The sequence below is a fragment of the Leptonychotes weddellii genome, chromosome 5 (assembly GCF_054177405.1).
Source record: "Leptonychotes weddellii isolate Sample4059 chromosome 5, ASM5417740v2, whole genome shotgun sequence".
NCBI lineage: Eukaryota > Metazoa > Chordata > Mammalia > Carnivora > Phocidae > Leptonychotes > Leptonychotes weddellii.
The window spans coordinates 143,591,865-143,615,322 of NC_138373.1; the positions used below are offsets into that span (position 1 = coordinate 143,591,865).

Below are 23,458 nucleotides of genomic sequence, written 5' to 3' on the forward strand. Positions count from 1 at the left end.
AGTAAGGGAAACGTCACAAATCCTCATCACAGACCAGCCACGAACCAGGGTGGGCAGAGCACACTGGAAGCGAGGCCTGGGGGACGTGCGAGGTCCCATGCTCTGGAATGTGTGGGCCCCGGAGCAAGGGCCTGGGCGGCCACTCCCCACAGCTCTGCCTGAGCTCACTGACAGCGGCTTCCACGAGGGCCGCCAGCTGGACCAGGTGAGGCAGGCCCCTGCCCATTCCCAAAGCGGACTGGCGGGCTGTGGGCCAGAAGCTACAGGTGTGTTAGCCAAGAGAGTGGGCAGCATGCTCCTTATCCTCAGACAGCCACAGGCCAGGTCAGCTGAACCAAGCGGGAAGCAAGGTGTCTCAGGAGAACTGGGAGTGGGCCACAGCGACAAGAGAGGGGCAGCTTTCTCGGGTTGGAAAATCGCCAAAAACAACATTCCTCACTAACTGTCCAAAACTAGCGACATAACTTAATACAAAGAAAAAAGCTGCCCCTGAACCCCAGTGAGCCAGCAAATTGTAGATATTATGTTCAAAATCAAGTGGAGGCTGCACGCAGAGCTACTGACTTTTGCTTTGAGACCCTCTCCAGTAAGCTGGACGCCTAGCCTGAGGTATTCATTCCACGGGACCCTTCATTTTACAGTGGGGAAACTGAGGCCCAGAACGGAGAAGTCCCACAGCAGGCCCAAGGCAGAGGCAGGACTAGCCCCACATATCAGCAGAGGTTCTTGAATCCCACTACCCCACAGGACGTCTCCCAACAGAGCTTCAATGGGGACATGGGATTTCCACTGACCAAGGAATCTACACAGACCCCTGAGCTTACACGGCCCTGCAAAGCTCTTCCTCTAAATGAATCTGCGGGCACTTTCAAACTTCTCTTCAGGGAAACTGGCGAAACTCAGGGGCAAAATAACCCCAGGAGTTATTCTGCAGGATGCCTTATGCTTCATGCTTCATAACCACAATTAAAAAGAAAATATGTGTAATAACTTTGATTAGCAGACTAACTTCAGACTTAGAGAAAAAGGAGGAGAGAAAAAAATCGCAAACCTGCATCTGTTCCAATAACCCGGTCAGGGTCTGCAGCCAGGTCATGGTTTGAATGTACTGCTCCGTGTTCATGATCCTGAGCTCGGATCTCAGCTCCGGGATAATTGCACCAGTCCGCCAGCCATGCTTCAGGGTCAAATCCTGATCACAAAGATCACCAAAAGTCCACATTCATCTTGACAGAATTTAAACCATTCCATTCCCTTTCCCAGATGCAACAGGCATTCGCTGAATTACTTCTTCATTGTAGTGGTTAGTTATTAACCAAGGAAATTCAATGAATTACATCTAACTAAAACCAAGTTAGCTCCAAGCTTTGACCATTACACCCAAAGAGAGTTTCTGTTCTGGAAATAACTGTGGTGAATCACAGTCCCTGCAGAAACGCAGGGTCTGAAATCGTTAACCATGGTCTGTAAAACAACAGGTCAGGGGCAGAAAGAGGCTCCACTGAAAAGCCATCGGAGGTCTTCATTCAATTCGTCCACAGACCACTAGGGAGCACCTACCGAGTGCCAAGCCTTGTGGTTTATGGGGAATTATAGAATCTCAGACTTGGAATGATCCTACAATACAGACGTACATGATCACATTCTTCATTCCAAATACAGTGACCTCATGACTTGACAATAAGCCAGAATATCTGCCAACAGATACATCCTGGGAAATGTAAGATATACAATCACCATACTAAATGGTCATTCATTTTCTCATTTGGCAAATATCTATCCAATACTTCTAACTGCCAGGCCCTGTTCTAGACAATGAGGATAAAACAATGAACGAAAACTGACAAAACCCTGCCCTCATGGGAAATAGGGGCAAAAAACAAGCAAGTAAATATACAAAGGCAGGTGGTGATAAATACAATGGTCAAATATCAAGTGGAATAAGAAGGGAAAAAGTCACCATTGTATATAAAGTGGTTAGTAAAACCAGGCCAATAAAGGGATGTTTGAGCAGAGATCAGAAAGGAAAGAGAGTGAAAGTATGAAATATGTGGGAGAACAATTCAGGCTGGAAAAACAGTAAGTGCAAAGGCCCTGGGGCAGGAACATGCTGGGGTGGGGGGCCTGGGGGTAGAGTTATAAGGGAATAGCCAGGCAGGGAGCCTACAGCAGAGTAGGAGAGGGCAGAGGCAGGTCCTGCCTTCAGAGAGGAAGGCTGGAGAAGGATAGATCAAGCAGGGCCTTGTAGGAAACAGTAGGAAATCAGGCTTTTACTCTGAAGAATAAAGGAAAGCTTTGAGGTTTTAAGGAATAAAGTAATATAAGGTTTACAATTTTAAAAGTTCACTGACTACTCACCTAAAGCCAGAATCCCTGCTCCGTAAGTGCTAAGGATGCCTACCATCTTCACCCACTGAATTTCTTTAAACCTTTCAGTATTTCTCCTATAATATATGAAAACCTACAGCACGACCTTTTAAATACTCCCAATGGTGGCAAACTTTGGAAGGTGGCTTTTATTTCTGAAAATAAGTAAAAAGTCATCTGGAACATTCCTAAGACTATGTATGATAATAAATTACTAATAATAAAACTGATTCTTTCCTGTGCCTCAACCTGGCTCTCAAATCTATCCCAAAAGGGGAACCCAAATGTTTTGTGAGAAACAGCACCAACATTAGAAGTAGCTACATTCCCAAGGTGACTCCCTTGAAGGATAATGTGCTTTGCCACATAATTTCTGACATGTTAGTTAATGAATTGATCTTAGCACTTCGTAACAGTGGTTTTCAAACTTTGGCATGGGATCCAACTATATACCTCCAAGAGACTCAATTTATTTTTGTTTGTTTGTTTGTTTGTTTGTTTAAAATCTCTACACCCAATGTGGGGCTCGAACCTACAACCCCAAGATCAAGAGTCACATGCTTCACCACCTGAGCCAGCCAGGCATCCCTCCAAGAGATTCACTGTAGATTTAAGGACACACATAGATTGAAAGGATTAAAAAAGATATTCGATACAAACAGTAACCAAAAGAGAGCAGGGGTGCTATGCTAATATCAGACAAAATAGACCTTAAATCAAAAACTGTCACAAGACACAAAGAATAACATTATATAATGATAGAAGGTCAATTCACCAAGAATATAGAACAGTTACAAGCATATATGCACCAAACATCAGAGCTCCATAATATATGAAGCAAATATTAACAGAACTGAAGGAAACAATAGTCAGCTCTGCAGTAACAGTAGGAGACTTCAACAGTCCACATTCTATAACAGAAAAACCACCAGACAGAAGATGATGCATCAGGAAATATGACTTGCACAACACTGAAGACCAACCAGACCTCACAGACATATGCAGAACACGCCACCCAAAAAAAGCAGAATGCACATTTTTCTCCATGCACATGAAACAGTCTCCAGGACAGACCTTATGTTAGGCCCCAAAATAAGTCAAAATAAATTTTAAAATCACACAAACTATCTTTACTGATCACAAGGAGTGAAGCTAGAAATCAACAGCAGAAGGAAAAACTGAAAAGTTCACAAACATATGGGAATGAAAGAACACCCTCAAAGTCAAAGAAGAAATCACAAGAGAAATGAGAAAATACCCTGTGCCAAATTTAAATGCAAACGCGCACACGACATAACAAAACCTATGGGATGCAGCAAATGTAGTACTCAGAGAGAAATTTATAGCCATACACACTTACAATGAAAAAAAAAAGAAAGGTCCCAAATTAACAATCAAACTTTACACCGTAAGGAACTAGACAAAGAACAAACTAATCTGAAAGCTAATTAAGATCAAGGAAATCACAAAGATCAGAGCAGAGATTAAAAGAGAATAGAAAAACAATATAAAAAAAAATCAAAAAAACCAAGGGAAGATTGACAACAAAATTGACAAACTTTTAGCTTGACAAAAAAAAAAAAAAGACTCAAATTACGAAAATCAGAAATTTAAGTAGTGACAATACTACCAATTCTACAGAAATAAAAATTATAAAAGCTACAAATTACCATACACCAACAACCTGAATAACCTAGATGACATTCCCAGAAACACACAACCCACCAAAACTGACTCATGAAGAAAGAGGAAATCTGAAAAGACCTCTAACTAACTAGTAAGGAGATTGAATCAGTAATCGAAACCCTTCCAACAATAAAAAGCCCAGGACCAGATAGACGGTTTCATTGGTGAATTCTTCCAAACATTTAAAGAGGAATTAACACCAATCCTTCTCAAAGTCTTCCAGAAACTGAAAAAGAGAGATCACTTCCTAACTTATTCTGAGGCAGTATTACCCTGATATCAAATTTTAATGGGAAAGGCTGTTTAAAACATGCACAGCTGAGCCCCACTGGAGTTTCGGACTTGGTAGGTCTGATGTGAGGCCTGAGAAACTGCATTTCTAACAAGTTTTCCAGGTGATGCTGACATCACAGGGAGCACACTTGAAGAAACTGTTTTGTGAGCACCTCTCACGATGCTAAATCTGCATGCGTGTGTGTGCCTTCCCAGGGTCCTGTACCCACATACCTCACGGGTAGCACATAGTTATCTCAAGGCCCAAGACTCCACTTGGCAAGAGGCAAATGTCTGTGACGCCATGGCCAAACACTCTGGTCGTGCCAGCCTCCGGATAGTAGCACTTCACTACGACTTTTACACACATTATCTTACTCCACTCTTCTCACAAATGAGGACACTGGGGCTTGGAGGATGTGTGTCGGGTCACCCAGCTAAAAACAGGAGAGCTGGGGTGAAAACCTATCTTCCAGTCCTGAGCCCACGATTCCTTCCACTGGACCTCAGCCCGCTGGACAGACGTGGCCATGCAGGGCATGTGCTGCAATCACCTGGGAAGAGTGTCTCCGCACACAGACACTGGAATCACTCCCCTCCCCTCCCCCCCTCCCCCTGCCCCGCCCCCAGACGGTCTGAAGTCTGAGGCCACAGACCTCGGACTCCAGCACATGTACTATGAAAACGCATCCCAGACAGTCCTACTGCACAGCCCGTTCCAGCTCACTGCTTGGATGGCCGGTGGACACAAGAGGGACAGAAACATGAGACCACTCTAAAGTGGCTCCAAATGCTCGGAAATACCAATAATGGAGTTCGACTGCCAGCCACGCCCCCGCGCCGGTGACCCTGCCGACACCGGGTGTCACTCAGGCTTTGCACATCGTGCATGGTGCCATTAACCTGGGCTCACTGAGCAAACAGAAATTCACTGCACCAGGAGCCGAGCACGGCAGTAAACGTGACGGACTCGGTCTTGTTCCAGTTACAGATTAAATCATAATTCAAGTCCTGCAACGCTGCTCTAGTTATTCCAACGTGCATGAAATGCCTCACTTTCTTATAATAGCTGTTTCCTGGAAATGCCAGCTTTTGAACTTGCAAAAGAAGCCCTGACTAATGTTTACGGATTCTTCTTCGTCTACCTCTGATGTTTAATGAGAGGACAAAAAAGAAAAGAACTTGGGGTGCCTGGGTGACTCAGTCGGTTAAGCGTCTACCTTCGGCTCAGGTCATGATCCCAGGGTCCTGGGATCGAGCCCCGCGTCGGGCTCCCTGCTCCGCGGGAAGCCTGCTTCTCCCTCTCCCACTCCCCCTGCTTGTGTTCCCTCTCTCGCTGTGTCTCTCTCTGTCAAATAAATAAATAAAATCTTTAAAAAAGAAAAGAACACTGGCATTTATTTTTTACCATTACTTAAATGGAAATATTTTTCTGATAAATCCTGAGTAAATTACTAATTTCTGTCATTTCAAAAAAAATTACTTTTACACCTCTCATCCGTTCTGTTCTGTAAAAAATGAGACATTAAAAAAAAAAAAAAAGGCGACCTAGTCCTCATTTTTATGAAACCATAAAAATGGTCTTAAAGAGAAATTCGTTAGGAAGTGAGACTAACACATCTGTCCCCCAACAAAGAAATGGAAAAAGAGGCTCCTCACCGCCAGGTCACTGTATATGTGGTCACCAAAATACAACACTTTGGATCCTCTCCATCCAGTAAGCTTCAAAAATTCATATAAATTGCCCTGCAATAATAGAAAAATATAGATATTATATCATCTGAGATAGAAGCCTATATAACCTGCGGCCCAAAATATCTATCTTTAAAAACTTTGCTTTCATATGCAATTTAAGTATCAAAACATAAAAGACAAAAATACCTTTGCGTGGAATCTCTCAGACCTTTCTTCTAAGTCAAATGCACTTTCCGAAAACGATTCATATTGTATATACCTCTTTGTAATGATCCTTTTACACTGAACAGTCTATGACCCTGTCAATAAGTAACTAATCTACCATTTCAGTAGCTGAGAAATACTGTGATTCCTTTTACCAATTCCCTGATGCTGGACATTTACCTTGTTATCTATTTTGTAACTCATGGTAAATATTCTTGTAGCAAAGTTTTAGCTACATCTTAATAATTTCCTTGGTCTAACTTCCTACTAGTGGGACGGCTGTATCAAAGCCAATCTCTCAAGGTCTAGAAAATATACTTCCTGCCACATCAGCAGTGCTTTATAAATCCACCAGGAATGTACTGAGTTTTTTTAACCGTGTGGTACTGTTCTATAATTGCATGTGTTTTATAAATCTTACAGAAATATAAAAATTTCAAAGGATGAGATAAAACAAACTTCAGTAACACAAGAAGGGTCAGTGATTCAATCACTTATTCAAACATTTGAGAGCTTTACTGATACCAAAATATATCAAAACTGTATATGGGGGCACCTGGGTGGCTCAGGTGGTTAAGCGACTGCCTTCGGCTCAGGTCATGGTCCCGGGGTCCTGGGATCGAGCCCCGCGTCGGGCTCCCTGCTCAGCGGGAAGCCTGCTTCTCCCTTTCCCACTCCCCCTGCTTGTGTTCCCTCCCTTGCTGTCTCTCTCTGTCAAATAAATAAATAAAATCTTTAAAAAAAAAAAAAAAAACAACTGTATATAAAACACAGCTCATCAGGAAATAATCACTAACTTAAGATAATACACCATGTGATTCAATGCTTCTTCAAGAGAAATATCCAATGTTTACTACTAACATCTTAAATTATATATACTATGAAAGTAGTTCTTTAAATTTTGTTTTTAAGGACTATTCAATTCTGAGTTAATTTAGACATAACACATTGAGAATATACTGACTTAAGTTTAAATTTTGCTGCCATGTTATAAACAGCCGATTCAAGCAGAACACTCAGAACTATGCCAGGCACACGGGAGGCCTCAACAAACGTTGGCTGTTTTCATTATACCTGACCACAAAGCAAAGGAACAAGAAGGAAAAATCAGTCATGACGTACCTGCTTATAAATCTGGCCTTTCTGCAACTTGTGGATCTTGTCCCAGAGCAAGGCGCCTTTCTCGTTCACCTTGCGGAAAGGTCTAACAACAAAAAGGGGAAAACGCCATGACCCATGGGAACCGTGCATGCTGCCTGCTTAGGAAACACCACACGGTTACTCAGTGGGAATGGAAAGGGACTGCACAAACCTGGAAAAGGCCTGGAGCCCCAACTCCACCACCACACCCCCTGGCCCAGTGCACACATCCCAAACTGCAGACCCCCGGATCCAAAAGGTATTTAATGAGGAAAGAACTCCAGGGTCAAATAAATTTGGAAAACACTAGGCACTGCTTACATCCCCCTTAAAAAGTCACTGAGGACTCTAAAAAGCCCTCCCAGGAGAGAAACTTTCTTTAGCCCAGATTTCCCAAAATGTATTTGATCCCACAGAAAATCTGCTTCACAAAAACAGCTTATGGAAAAACCGCCTTAGTACACGTGTCCCACTCGGCGCTTGAAATCCAGCCACTCTAGACACAAAACAAATCTGAGGAGGAGACAAATCACTTTATGACAGAGAATGGGAATAAGAATAGAGGCTTCCGGGAGCTCCCCTCTACTTGCTAGATGGGATGCGGCCTAATTCATGAATCAATTAATAAAGCCAATTAGATCTTTAAAATTAAAAGAAAAAAAAAGAATAAAAGTCCAAATGCTAATGTTTATGTGGGGGTCTGTTTGCCTTTTTTTAAGGTAACATTATTTGGATTGTTTTTCTAATCAGAAAAATTTAAACTGACTGCAAAAAATCTGGAAAATGCAGAATAGAATGAAGAAAAAGGGAAGTGACCCCTAATCCCAGTGCCCAGGTATAAACACCTAACATTTCAGTAGGTGTCTTTGAGTCTATAAAGATAGCATCTGTTATCTTTCTCTTTTTTATGAACACAAATGAGGATCACCATGTATACTGATTTGTATCTCTTTTTCTCTAATGTTGTGAGCAATCTCCCATGTGATTACAAATCCTTTCATACATGTTTTTAACAGTCATAAAACATGCTCATTGCTTTTTTTCCCAAATACATCTTTTTCTTTTTTGAGAGAGAGAGAGGGCGCGCGCATGCAGGGAGGAGAAGAGGGAGAAAGAGAGAGAGGATCCCAAGAAGGCGCCATGCTCAGCACGGAGCCTGATGCGGGGCTTGATCCCATGACCCTGAGATCATGACCTCAGCCAAAATCAAGAATCGGTCACCCAACCAACTGAGCCACCCAGGCGCCCCCCAAATACATCATTTTTAATGGCTGTATAATACCCCCTCCCATGGATGTTCCTTTAGGTTGTCTCTGATCTTCATCATTATAAATAACACAGGGAGGAATGGAGGTGTCCCGTGCATGCAGAACAAAGACAAAATAAATGGGTGCGGGGGGAGGGGATGACACTTGGTGAAGAGGTCTGTTCCACACATTGCAAAACATTTTAGGGGCACCTGGGTGGCTCAGTCAGCTAAGCATCTGCCTTTGGCTCAGGTCATGACCCTGGGGTCCTGGGATCGAGCCCCTCATCAGGCTGCCTGCTCAGCAGAGGAGCTGCTTCTTCCTCTCCCTCTGTCCCTCCCTCCTGCTCATGCTCTCTTTCTCTCTCTCAATATAAATAAAATCTTTTAAAAAATAAAATAAAACATTTTTAAATGTTAAAAAAAATATTTTAGGATCCCTGACCCCCACCTACTAACGCTAAGAGCACACCCTAGTCACCGTCATAACCCAAAACTTCCCAGCTCCTCTATTTCCCGTGGCAGGAAGACGCTATGTAAGTCTTGGCAGAGATTTACTCCATTTGACACAAAACCTGTGTTGCAGAGTTTTGTAAAATCCAGCTGTAATTTTAAATGCACCAGTGAGAGCCGTACGTACCAAAATACCCACCAGGTGGCCCGCTGTTGCTGTTGTTCTGTTACGCTTCACAACGCATCTGCATCAAGAGGTCTAACTTATGATGTAATACTAAGTGTGGCTTTTTCATTGCTGTCAATCTTTTTCTTTTTTTTTTTTTATCTTTTTCTTAGAGCCTGACCCCCAGGACTGAAGTAGGCCCAGCTGAAGTGAGAACCATCTCAACAGGTGCGAGCCGTCCTCAAAATCAAAAGCTACAATGTCAGACGCTTCTGATTTTCCAACTAGACTTCACCAAGTCACATGACTTAAATGTTCACAGCAGCAAAGGATGACAATCTAGTTCTCCCAGAAAGACAGACGCTCACCTCCGCTTATCGTTAAAGAAGTTTGGCTTCTCGGCCTGAACGATGACCACATCAAAAAGGTCCCTCCAGTCTTTTCCGACAATATACTTCATCCCTTTGTCCCTGAAACAACAGGTCAGCCAGGTGAGTCTAACAAGAAACGGATTCACTACCTTTGCAACGTTTTCTTTCAAATTTTCAACTGTGAACTTAAATGGGAATACCAGACAAGACGTGAGCCAGAAGCCAGCAGGGACACCCGCTGCCACTTACACGAAACTACTGGGGCTGTTGGTGATGAGGAACATCTTCTTGCCGTGATCAGCCAGTTTGGCCAGCACTGCCCGGGTCTGCTCGGCATAGCAGATGTACTTTTCTAAGAGCGAGAGACAAATTCACACATGGATTCAGCATGAAGTCAGTCAGTCTGCCAGGGCTCCCTAAACCTGTGGGTCCAGTGCGTCCGGGGCCCTTGGGAGAAGGCAAATCTTAAGGAAGCGTGGTTCAGGCTGGCCTAGCAGTACCTGGTCCAGCAGGAACCAAGACTCCACCCCCTCAGTCTAAGGGAACATACTAGATGCCTGCCTGCCGCAGCCAGCGCCTGTCTTTTTGGGTCAGGATTAAGTGGAGGTCTGAGACAAAGGGGAGGGAGACGTCTGAGGTGCGAGGAAGCAAGGTCCTCACGCTGCACTGGGAAGAGGTACTGGGTGCCGGCTCGGCACCAAGAATGAAAATAACGGCCGGCTCGTGGCCCGGCAAAGGGACAGGCTGAAGCGGCCCTCGCGATAATGCTGCCTACGTACCAATATCTGCTTCGATCGCGCTGTACATGATTCCTTTGATGTGCACATCTCGAATTGAATCCTGTCGAAAGAGAGGTTTCCAATCAGTGATGGGGTCAGTGAGACAGCCTGCGCGACAGGACGAGCGGAACGGCATTCGCAACGATGTCCGCCTTTAGAGGCCTGGCCGTCCGAGCACCAAATGAAATCCCAGTGCTGGGCCATTTCACACAGGCGACCAACACTTAGGTTTCCATGGCAACAGTGGCAGTTTTCAGAAGGGTCACTGGGGGGACATAACTTGTGTGAACAATTCTGAATAAAATTCCACATGGTAAATGGCAATTTCCATGCAGTATCATGAACAGACAATTCCAGGGCATCTGGACAAAGGGAATTACTGCTTTTTTCATCTTTGCACCCCTCCCTAGACCCCAAGAGCAGGTTCTCTACTCCAGAGAAAGAGGCCGAGACCAATGACAGGCTCTTCCATTCAGCGAGGCGAGGAGCGGTCAGTGAGATGCTAACTCAGGCAGACATGAGGAAGAGGAGGCCGCGAGCCCCTCACAGGCCACAGGCTGTGGCGGCCTGATGCCTGGCAGGTGTCAGAGTGCAGCCCCACTCTCAGGGGGCACTAAGCAGGTCCACCATAGAGGTGGCTCTCCTGGAGGCACACGGAAACTTTCTGGAGCCTACAGCAGGGGACTGGGCTGCAGGCAAAACTGGGCCATAAGCCTTAGGAAACTGGTAGGAGATTTCTATCAAGAGTGAGCGCCTCTGGACTACAAACTCAACCTCGGCCACCTTCCAGCACAGGCTTCACGTCGGCAGAAGGCAGGGATTCAGAGCAAGCCAAAGCCAAACTTCCTGGCTGGAAATCTAGGCTCTGCCATTACTAGCTGTGTGACTCTGGGCAAGTGACTCAACCTCTCTGTGCCTCAGTTTCTTTATCTGTAAAATGAGAGTAATAATAGTACCTACCTCCAGGCATGGTTGTGAGGATTTAATCAGTTAATGTGCAGAAAGCACTCAGAAAAACAGTGCCTGGAATATACCTCAGGGCTCTCCATTGGTGGTATCAGATAGACATCTCTCCTCATGACTGCAAGGGTTATATAACTACAAGTGGTTCTTTTATTTATCTTTTACTACAAGTGATACTTAAAATTCTTAAAGCATTTGTGCACATAAAAAGGAGAACAGAAACTAAATATTTAACTTTAGTTCAAATCATACCAGACTAATACTGAGAAACTAGAATTCATTCTTCATGTTCCTAAAACCCATGATTTAAAGCAGTCAAAATTTAAAATTAGTCATAAGGATATAATAAAAACATTGTAGTACATAAATACAGATCTCTTAAAAATATTAGTGCTTATTAAATATATATTACATATATAAATATATACATAGAAATACATACTTATAAACATATGTATATGTTAATACATGAACATATTTTTAAGTACTGAAAAAAGTTCAGAAAGCTTAAAGAATATATATAAATACATGCGAACATAAATCAACATATATAAATACAAAGCTACATAAATGATGTACGTATATATGCATGTTAAGTTTCACAGCTGTCTATAACCCTCTCCAACTGGGTTTTCACACAGCTTTTGCAGGGCTGGGAAGGCCTACATGGAACCTCCGCGTACAAGAGAGAGGCCCGCTCTGGGCAACTGCAGTTGCATGGGCTGCAGCCTGCGTGTGAAGTCACCCCCTCTGCAGGCAGGCTCAGGGGTGAGCTGGGTCGGGCTAGACCTCAGCCACCACCCGCCCCTCTGACCAGATGCACTGGCCCTGGCCTTTGGTCAGGAAGAATTAGAAATCCAGATAACAGTATGAGCGCCTTCTTCCTTAATTGATTTCCAGCTTCTTCCAGATCTTCTTAAGATAAGATCTTTCTTAATAATTTTCAGGGTAAAACCATAAATAAAAGAGATCCCAGGCAAAGGACTATTTCAAATACCTAACCCAAGGAGGCTAACGATGCTGTCCCTTCTGCTAAAACCCTCTGGGAGACATGGACCACCGCCTCTCACCTTGACATCTTTGTACAGATGGACAGGTTCATAGTCAATGTTGTTCTTAAGGAAGTATTCATTCACACAGGAGAGGAGGGACATCTCCGGCAGGGAGAAGATGTCCATGAACTGCTTCATGGTGTTTCCATGAGAACTCTGCAGGCAGGGAGGAGAGCGTCAGAAACAGAGACCAACACCACAGCAGAGCCAGACTTGACATTTACCCGGGGGGATTCTGGTCATCACCATCTGGATCCCTCTCCCCAAGAAAAGGACTATTCTAACAATAACAAAGTAGAAGCATTCGCCTTATTTCTTATCGTTCCTGGCACAGCTGATGATGTACTCTACGCATAACTGGGAAATCCAAGGAAATGTCCTGATTTCCGCCCCCAAAAAATCTAACCACTTTTTCATGCTCCTGTGAGCTCTAACTTCCAGCTCACACTCTCCCATCAAACACAGAGGAAAGCCGGCAAGTAGACTACTGCCCATGGAATGGCATAAAAAGCCACATAACTCTCCTGAATGTGAGTGCCCCCACACAGCCATATGTGAGCCTGAAAAAGAGCCTTTCTCTGAATGCCTGCAATTAGTAAGCCTAAGTTTACCAGCTGACCGGGCATCTTCCAGTGCATTTTGACAGTGCAAATAAGAGTGCACCTAATAAGACGACCAAAAATTCAGAAAGCAAAGAGAACCACAAAAGTCAGAGAAGCAGAGGCTTCCCTCCAACCACAGGGTGACCTGCTGTCCTCGATCTCAGGGAAGGCAACCACAGCTGCCCTGACTTCATCCAGAAAGTGGGGACATGCCTGGGGTGGGGGGTTGTAGACAGGGGTGGGTGCAAGGAAGGTATAAAGAACCTTCATCAGATAGGGAGGAAAGAGCTAAGGAAGGGGAACCATGAAGGGCCTAGGAGAGATGCCAACATACTAGCCTCTCTCAAATCCAGGGCCTCTCGAAACAGTCCCAAATGCCCTTGTCAGTTCCACAGGAGCACTCAGAGAGATCCTAAATCTACCAGGACATGTCTGTTGACAAGCTGCTTTAAATAAATAATCTCTCATTACCTTTCCATAAAAGTCGCTCATCTGTTCCAGGGGCACGTGGGACCCCTCATACATTTCAATGACTTCTTCATCGGGGACAACACTGAGGCCTCTGGAAAAATCACAGGTAGTGCAGTTAGACTCAACTAGTGAGAGCAGTGACTTCAGACCTCTGGCAACTGCTGGGATTCCTCAGCCCCGGGGCAAGACGCCACTGTCACAAGGAGGTGAGATGTGCCACGCGTAACTGCTCCAGTGACAGGCAAGAAGCTACTGCTCCTACCACCACCACCACCAGCATTCTGTGGGTAATAAGGGCAGGAAAAATAACACGTACTAGAGCGGGCAGGTGTGAATTCCACACGGTCATTCACTTACTTCTCAGCAATCCTAGGAGGGAAGCACTAACATTTTCCCATTTCCCAGCAGAGGCAACTGAGGCCCAGAAAGGTCACGTATCTTACCCGAGGTCACCAAAGTAGGAAGTGGTGGGACAGGACCAGACCCCAGGCTTTCTGGCTCTAGGGGCCCAGGCTCCTCAACCACTAATGTCACACAGGTACAGGGTACAAGGTACAAGGCCTTCCTTTGCTTTGGGGGTTGGGTTTAGGTTTCCGTTTTTATGTTTTATGTTTTTAATAGATTAGGGACGGAAAGGCTAGCTTTGTCTCTATCACCCTCCTGCCCTCTGATACTCACTCCTAAAAAGGTCAGCGCTGAGACAGGAAAGGTCACACATGAGGCTCGGGTGGACTGAACCCCGTGACACAAGGCAGGAAGCCTGGGTGCCATCTCCGAGAGGGATGACCCCAAATGCGACGTGACAGTCAAGGCCAGTTTCCTCGTCTATAAAAAGCCAGGGTAACATCTGCCAACTGCCTGCCTCCGGGAGCCACGGCAGAATCTGCAAACGAATCCAGCTTCTCCACAAAGAGGAAAATAAATTTTGGAGTCAGAGCGAAGAGCAACCTGGCTTTCACCTCTGCCGCCGCCATCACCAGCGCTCTGAGCAGGTGCTCTCACCAGGGATTTAATGCTCTCATATTTCCTCACCTAGCACTGCCCCCTCTAGAGGGTCACGAAGAAGAACGTCGGTTCCCCAGCCGCTTCTGTGGGGAAGGTGCTTGGGAAACAAGGCACCAGTGGTGAGGAGACCACAGAATGGATGATGGGAAGTCCACCCAGTGCTACCTACAGCGTGAGTATGAATAATGCCCTGAGAGTCTCAGTTACTAATACGAACCGGCTGCTTATAAAACCACAAATATAAAATGTAATTTATGTTTGATATGTAAGTGTAATGAAAATATAATTTCAGCCTCTTTCCTCTGTTCTCCGCCCTCATATAACTTTCAAAAATACCCAAGGGGATTCATTAGTATTTTGCCCACACACCCCCCCCATCTTCATTAACTTGCTACAACTTCCAGCCTGTGAAAACAAAGGAGGCCTTGCACTTCCCTTTATCATTCAGCCGATCATTCTGGGCGGTGACCTTGAGGCAGAGCTCCTGCTCAGGTGTGCACCTGCCTAAGACTCTAACACTTAGAAAGAAATTATAAAAAAATGAAAGAACTCTGCTGGGTGAGTCATTTTCCTGCTCCCACACTAGGCCCTGCCAGGTTCACAGCCTCCCAAGCTGCCCCAGTAACTACTGAATGTCAGCTCAAAAGCAGCGGTGAGATGAGTCGGCTGCAGCGAGCCGGATTCGGCAGGAGGCGGCTCCGGCGGGGACAGCACCCCACAGGACGGCGGCCACAGGCTCTGGGGCACGGCCAGCCGCACCCGGGGGCAGCCTCAACCAGTGCGAGGATCAAAATGCAAACTACTTGATGTGGCCCCGTGAGGTTGTGAGAAATATAAAGGTTAGGAGCACAGATCCGCAAGTGTCTGCCCGGGGTTCAGCTTCCTTAATTAGTAGGGATATTACCTGGACAAGCAATAGAACCTCTTCGGGTCTCAGTGTCATTTTTAAAATGGGGAACAATAATAGTGTCTGCCTCCTGGCATAACTGAGAAGATCAGATGAGCTACTATATACAGAAGAGTACGTGGCAAGCGCTAGCAAAGCTTTGCTGGTGTACCTGTGATGAGAACAAGCGTAGCTTTTCCCCAGGTCCCTAGCCAGAGCTTGAACTGTGGGTACCAAATGGGACTGTAGTGAGAGCCAGTCTGCCTCCCCCTCTGGCCTGTGGCATTCGCTCCCACGGCCCACAACACAAAATTCAACCTGATATAGGAGCTGGGGACCCACGGCAGGTCTCAGAAATGGGCAAGGCTGAGGAGGGGGCATTCTGCCCCGCCAAGGCCTTTCCCCTTTTCAGGGAAAGGCAAGAGCAGGGACACTCTTCGTGTCTCTACTGCCCGGGGCACACTCTGGTCTACCCGACAAGCACCCCTGGGGCAGCCAGGGGAATCACGCCAATTCTACAGAGGAACAAACCAAGGCTTTGAGATGGTCAAGAAGTGGCTCAAGGCCACACACACGAAAGCGGTGAGGCAGGGTCCACGCTGAGGAAGTGTGACTCCGGAGCCCACACACACACCCATGCTGCCTCAGCCCACCACATCCCTCAGCGCTGCGGCCACAGCGACCTTCCCAGGACCTAAACCCGACGCTCCCTCTCCTTCAAATGCCTCGGCTGGCTTCTCCCGCCTAGCCCTCTCCATACTCCCTAACATGGTGGACAACTGACCTACAGAAGAAGAAACAAGGCAGTTAGGAGCTGTAGGACTACGTGGTCTGAGAAGAAGAAGGAAAGACCATGTCGGGCTGAGGGGGGGCGGGGGGTGAGGCCTCAGCACCAGTCAGCCTTGAAGGAAGGGTGGATGAGATTTCAAGAAGCAGCGAGGAAGGAAAACTGCACCCTGGTAGAACACACCAGCATGAGCAGATAGCGAGCAGCAGGAAAGGAGACCTCGGAGGAGAGGAATATACGTGCTATGTGCACCTGCCTCATGCACGCCAAGACTGGCTGTAACTGCTGGGAAGAGACCGTCCCCTGCTCCTGTTGACCTGGGGCCAGGGGTGTCACCAGGGGTCTCCATGTGCAGGGACCTGCCTGGAGCAAACCCAGAGGGAGAGAGCCAACAGATGGAAAGAGTTCTGACAACATCAATTTGGCCCCTGGAGCCAGCCACACCTGCAACTGGCACTGTCCCTTGGATTGCACAACAGGTGAGCTAATGTTGTGTTTCTGGTTAACCCAGTCTGAGTCAGGTTTCAGTCACTTGTAACCAAGAGTCGTAACTAATCAGGAGGTGAAAGAGCTGTGTGTGGAAGAAGAGTAGGATACGGGTTTAGAGAAGGCTGGTGGAAAACCTAAGAGGTTTGGGCTCCATTCTCCAGGCAGTGGGAGCTAGCCAGGATTTCAGAGGAGAGACTATTGAGGGCAATGCTTTAGATGAATCAGTCCAGCAACAATGTCCAGGACAGACCACACTGCAGAAAACTACAAGAGCCCAAGAGAAAAGGATTAAGTTTCTGAGCCAGGGAGCTGATGGCAGGAACAGAGACGGAGGGACAGATCCGAAAGATCTGGTGAAGGATTTCCTTAACCTAATCCATTCACACAAACCATGCTGCATATAGGTCAAAGGCACAGGCTCAGAGCCAGACAAGCTGGGTCTGAATGCCACTTCTGTGTGGCCTTGGACAAGTCACTTAACATCTCTGGGACTAATACCAGTACCTACCTCATAAGGTTATTTCAAGGATCAAATAAGTGAACCCAAATAAAACTCTTATGACAGTGTCTGTGCTGTAGCAAGACTTCGTATTTGCTCATTGCTATTTATTATTACTACTATTATTTTCATCAACACCAGCATCTCTTCTCCCTCCTGAAACACCATTAAAATGATAGCAAAAGAATAAACTACTCAGCGGCACCTAGAGTGCTCGGTCAGTTAAGCACCTGACTCTTGATTTCAGCTCAGGTCATGATCTCAGGGTCATGAGACTCAGACCCTCATGGGTTCCATGCTGGGTGTGGAGCCTGCTTGGGATTCTCTCTCTCCCTCTCCCTCTGCTGTTCCCCACCCCACTTGCACATGCACATTCTCTCTCTCAAAAAAAAAAAAAAAAAAGAATACACTACTCAAAAAGTAAAAGGATATGAGAGCAAAGACATCAGTAGACAAGACATTTCAACATGTTCGTGGAAGACAAATAGCAGATGAAAAGGAGGCTCCTGGCTTAGCAAGCTGAGAATAGGGTCCTGCATGGGGACACCAACGCGAAGAACTGATTAGCGGCCAGAGCCCCCAGAAAGGCTCAGCTCTGCGAGGCACCGGGGAGCTCCTGGAGGATATGCTAAAGCAGAACGAGGGAGTAAAGCCAAAGAGAGGAAAAGATGGGCATCAGGGAAAAGAGAGAGAGGCAAACCCAAGCCCCAGGATGAGCCATCAGAGAAGGTCAGAGCAGAAGGGGTAGTCAATTAAACACAAAAGTAACTGATAAGATATCTAAAACATTTGAATTGTTGGGAAATAAATACATGGATGATATTGGTGATGGAGGATTTAGAAAAAACTAGGGACACCTCTACAGAAAACAAAGCAGATAAAAAGTGATGTTATTATTAAATCTAAGAAAAAGCAAGCACTGTACACAGAAGAAAGCAGTCACAGTGCACGAAATGGCGTAAGAGGGAACATGACTTGCAGAGTCAGGATGCAAACAATGACCAAGGATGGAGAAACACGCAGACACAGATCCGCACGAGGCTCGAAGAACGAGCCCAGAGAAGCGGGGGCTTGTGCGTGCACCAAGTCCTGTCCCATGGCAGAGACAACGTCCAGAATTAATAAATTAGGAAACAGAAGTATGAGCACATTATTTAGAAATAGAAAGAAAAGGGGCACCTGGGGTGCTTCTCCCTCTCCCTCTGCCTGCCGCTCTGCCTACTTGTGCTCTCTGTCAAATAAATAAATTAAAAATCTTTAAAAAAAAGGAAAAAGAGATAGGAAGAAAAATGTGAAGAAAAAAAATGAAGAGTGTAAAGGGCTTGGGTGGGGAGGAGGACAGAGGGCTACTGCAGCCCACCACGACGCTCTCGGCACTATCTGATCGGAACTGTGTGCATGTTTAACTTGGATAAAAAACATTAATTTTAATAAAGAGTTTGTGAAAGAAGAACCTAAGATAGGCACATCTCTTTTTTTAAGGTATAATGACCATACTCCTAAATCCTCCCCCAAATTCAAGGATTAGAAAAGGCAAAATCGGGCGCCTGGGTGGCTCAGTTGGTTAAGCGACTGCCTTTGGCTCAGGTCATGATCCTGGAGTCCCGGGATCGAGTCCCGCATCGGGCTCCCTCCCCCCTCTCATGTGCTCTCTGTCTCTCTCATTCTCTCTGTCTCAAATAAATAAATAAAATCTTTAAAAAAAAAAAAAGAAAAGGCAAAATCCTTCATTTTCAAAGTGACAAAGATTTTGGACTGAGCTAAGTGCTTCTACTAATTCTAATAAATGGGAGGGGGGTCTTAATATCCGAACTACTCAACTGCCATGGTGGGAACAAGAATCCGCTGCCTCACCCCAGCCTCCCTCCCCACCCAAAACCTCAGCTCCAGGACCCTCACTCAGCGGCAGACGGGCACCTCTAGAGAGCCCGTCCTCTCCTAGAACCTCCCCAGAGCGCCCCCTAATGGCCTAAACACCATCATCACCCTGATCCCTACGGACTGCAGTCTGATTAATTTATGTGGCTTCCAATCTACACTCCAAGCTCCTTGGGGCATCCGTGTAAGCCAAACCCTTCGGGTCTGGCATAACAGGCCCCAATAAATGTTCTTGAATGAATAGTGAATAAACCACAAATACACACACTACAACTCTTCATAACTAAGCAGTCAATGGGTCTTAGGTCTGTCACCCAAAGCCACTTCGTTAGGATGAGTGAATTAAATTTACCTCCTCTTACTCTTACCTGTAGACAGTTCCCAACTGGATGTAATGAAAAGCATCAATCTTCATCAATACTGCCTTCAAAAACATAAACACATACACACACAGGTGAAGAATGCACAGCAAGCTGCATATTTAATGAGAATTTCAGGTGTCATTACAAACCCTATCAGCACCAGGTTGATGTGGCAAAGAAGCACACTGTATGTGTCCAACAGGTTTGCCTGTTGATTAGAGCACTGTGGGGGCACCTGGGTGGCTCAGTCGGTTAAGCATCTGCCTTTGGCTCAGGTCATGATCTCAAGGTCCTGGGATCCAGCCCCACATCAAGCTCCCTGCTCAGTGCAGAGTCTGCTTCTCCCTCTCCCACTCCCCCCTTGCTCATCCTCTCCCTCTCTCACTCGCTTGCTCTCTCAATAAATCTTAAAAAAAAAAAAAAAAGCACTGTGCAGTCTGTTAAAGAAATGACTGATGTGCAAAAACAATATGACAATTGACTCCTCAAAACACCAAAAACGACTTCTAGAAATAAAGAGTATCTTCCAAATAGCTAAATGCATTCATTTTTTTCTAATAGTCTTTTGCAGAAGACTTTATCCAAAGATGTTTTTTAATAATTCAGTTCTGCAGCCCCAAGGAATAGAATTTAAAATCAACTTCTGTGTCCAGCAAAGAAAAGCACCGAGAGTACATTATTCCCAAACACCATTAAACTGCAGAAAAACAGGACGATGAAACCTACCCGCTGCACATCATAATGAAGTCCACGAATTGCAAAATTTGGGTCATACTCATACTTCCTGATTTCCACCGGATACTAAGAAAGAAGAAAGGCAGCATTTTTAGCTAACAATGTACTAAGTTCAGATAGTGTCCAGATTTGGTCCCTGTACAAAAGCTGAGGTGGCTGACACACTTTGGTGGGAAGATGGGGTGAGGACAGACCACAGCTTAGCCCTCTGCTTCTGGACCAAGGACCTCTTGGTCACAGAGCCCTCCCTCCACCCCACTCCTGTTCATCTGCCCAAGCACAGGTAAGGTCTCACCCCCGGCCCCAGCTTCTCTCGTCTTCACTACCCCCGTCCAACCTTCCCTCTGCCCCCGGGCCCCTCTATCTCCTAGGAGCCCAGAAATACATCTGCTTCCACCTCCAAGACTTCGCCTCCTCCTACTGTATTTAAGGCGGCTAATGAAGAGGAACTGGAGCATCCCCTCTCTTAGAAGGGTGACTTTCCCCAACACATTACCAACCATCCATTCAGCTCAGATATGAGCACCTCAATGTACCGGCCCCCGGCGTGGCCCCACTGCCAGGTTTCATGAAGAGACCAAGCTGAAAACTTTTCAAAGGGGGGGGTGGGTCCCCTCCATATAGCTTTCATTGCTTTTCTCATCCAGATAGTCGGCTGCTGCTTACCCCCCCCGCCCCGGGTGGAAGGACCTCCCTGTTGTCAGGTACGGCCTCCCTCCCACTTGGGCCGAGAGGGCCCTTTCTCAGCATGTGGTAGCCAATTACTGCTCCAGCACTCTGACTCAGAACATGCGTGACTTTCGGAGGCAGCTCGGCTCCCCTGGTAGCTCCTATTATCAAACCATTCCTCAAACTATGCAAAAACCCCAGCCCTGTTCATATCTACTAGACTAGGTCCACCCCTCCCCCCCAAATCTCAGCATTAGAACACGGGCTACCCCCCGGTAGCACCGAGGTACCGAGCACCGCGTCTGCTGGTACCACAGGCAGGCCCTCCCATTCCCATTTTACAGATGGGGCCCCAGAGGCACTGACAGAGACAGGGTGGCCGGGCCACACAGCTGCGATGTGGTGGGCAGGGAATCAGGCCTGGACCTCTTCCCCTGCTCTCCCCACTCCCCTCCGCCCTTGGCGTACAGACCTGTAGGAAAGAAGAGTAAATTCCTGAGTCTAGAGAGGCTGTGGCACTAGGATCTTCCTTCCAGGTACAATGTAAACTGCTTAAGTAAAAATCTGGACAGCTGGGGGCGCCTCAGTCGGTTAAGCGTCCAGCTTTTGGTTTCAGCTCAGGTAATGATCTCGGGGTTGTGAGATCGAGCCCCACGTCGGCTTCCATGCTGGGTGTGGAGCCTGCTTGAGATTCTCTCCCTCTCCCTTTGCCCCTCCCCCACTTAAAAAAAAAAAGCCTAGACAGCTATCAAGAGGCACACAACCTCTTTGCACAAAAGCACTAACTTTCCATGGCCAGGGTCACGTTTGTGTGGAAACATTTCCTGCTTCCACCGGGCTGAATGGCATGCAGCAAGTGTTCAAGCTGCATAGAGTGCTGACTCAAATGTCACATCCGAGCTCATTTATCTAACACCTGCAGCGCATGCCAAGAAATCACCAAATGCTATTTCCACTCAGGGGCGTTTCCAAGAATCCTGAACACCGTGTACAGCTCTGCATTTTTATGAACAGACTTCACACACACATCCCCAGAACCCCACACACGGCACCACAGTCCCGCCTCCCGAAGTGAGGCCATGGGTCTGCACACCTCTGGAATCTTCTCCTAAACTTGGGAGTGAGTAGAAAGATGTAGGACATGGGGGAGATATTTAAATGCTCCTGAGACGGGTGCTTTTACTGAGTCATGGGCCACACATTGTTCTGGACTTTATTCTATGTACTCCTCATGGAGGAGGTAGGGCATCTCATGTCCCTTGGACTGCTGAATCATCTGAGAAGTAGAGTCAAGGAACCTGCCCAAGCTCACAAAGATAAACAATGGTTGGGCCAGTACTTGAATCCGGGTCCATGTCACACCCAAGTCTACCCCAACCCCCTGCAATCCACTCTGAACAAACCCTGAGCCACCATACTGGACACTCCTCGCCTCCTGTGATGGCGGGACCTGCGGCCTCCAAGGGCCCAGTGAGTTTCTCGGAGGATCCATGGTGACAAGGGGAGGGCCGGCCGCTGTGAGTAAGAGCGAGAGAGCGTACACACCGAACTCACACTGCTGGAAAGTCTGGCGGCTCCTGCTTTGAACAAGGCCTATCTGGACTCCCCTGCAGGACACAGACCACACAGTGAGACACGGCCGTGTACCCACCCGTGGGCCCCAGAGCTGTGTGGTCTTGGGAAGCCACTCCTGATAGACACAAAGCGTTTCCAAGGGGTCCAGAGATTACGGCAGACGTGGAGAACGGACAGAGGCAGCTGAAAGGGCCTCACGGAACACTGTCGTCACAAAGAACAGGCCCCAGGGATGCAGGACCGGGCATCGAATCCCAGTCCTACTATGTGCTAGCTGGGTGTCCTACTATGTGCTAGCTGGGTGATCTTGGCAAGGTCACTGCCTCTCTGAGCATCGGTTTTCTCATCTCCAAAGTAAGGATGCCAAAAGTCCTACTGTAGATGGAAGCAGAGAAGATAAGTCAAAGGATGCATGCGGGGAGCGCCTGGCTGGATCGGTCGGTACAGTCTGTGACTCCTGATCTAGGGGTTTTAAGTTGGGTGTAGCCATTATTTAAAAATAAAATCTTCAGGGGCGCCTGGGTGGCTCAGTTGGTTAAGTGACTGCCTTTGGCTCAGGTCATGATCCTGGAGTCCCGGGATCGAGTCCCGTATCGGGCTCCCTGCTGTCAGCAGGGAGTCTGCTTCTCCCTCTGACCCTCCCCCCTCATGCTCTCTCTATCTCATTCTCTCTCTCAAATAAATAAATAAAATCTTTAAAAAAATAAAAAAAATAAAAAATAAAAAATAAATAAAATCTTCAAAAATTAAAAAAAAAAAAAGGATGCATGCGGGCAGTGGGGCAGTCTCCGGCACGTAGCAAGTGCGCAATGACACGGAGCTGCTTTACTGGACATGGAACTGGGGGGCCTGGGCTTTTAGACCCACTCTTCTAGCCTCCACTACCCTCCCAGAGGACTTCAGGCCCATCACTTAACCCCTCCAGGCCCCTTCCTTCCTATGGAAAATGAAATGGTTGGACTGGGGTGATTTCTGTGTTCCACTCCTGCCCCTAAATGGTTTCCCCATACAACCAACCAAGTCAAAACTGTTCTCACGGTGGGCCCCTTTCCAACACAGATGGAGAGACAGACACACAGAAACACACGCAGGCACACACGCTCGC

General features: G+C 46.7%; 1 protein-coding gene across 1 annotated transcript in view; it reads right to left on the bottom strand.

The window, feature by feature from the left end:
- The window catches only part of NT5DC3 (5'-nucleotidase domain containing 3), a 56,181-nt gene that overhangs the window by 9,630 nt on the left and 23,093 nt on the right, over positions 1-23,458 (bottom strand). Inside the window, exons 3-12 of the mRNA XM_081822312.1 lie at positions 20,101-20,175; positions 19,381-19,436; positions 13,469-13,559; positions 12,414-12,551; positions 10,381-10,441; positions 9,851-9,953; positions 9,599-9,700; positions 7,348-7,429; positions 5,986-6,072; positions 1,052-1,192 (exon numbers count right to left, since the gene is read on the bottom strand). Of these exons, the coding sequence (XP_081678438.1) occupies positions 1,052-1,192; positions 5,986-6,072; positions 7,348-7,429; positions 9,599-9,700; positions 9,851-9,953; positions 10,381-10,441; positions 12,414-12,551; positions 13,469-13,559; positions 19,381-19,436; positions 20,101-20,175 (936 nt within the window). The remainder of the gene's footprint in view (positions 1-1,051; positions 1,193-5,985; positions 6,073-7,347; positions 7,430-9,598; positions 9,701-9,850; positions 9,954-10,380; positions 10,442-12,413; positions 12,552-13,468; positions 13,560-19,380; positions 19,437-20,100; positions 20,176-23,458) is intronic.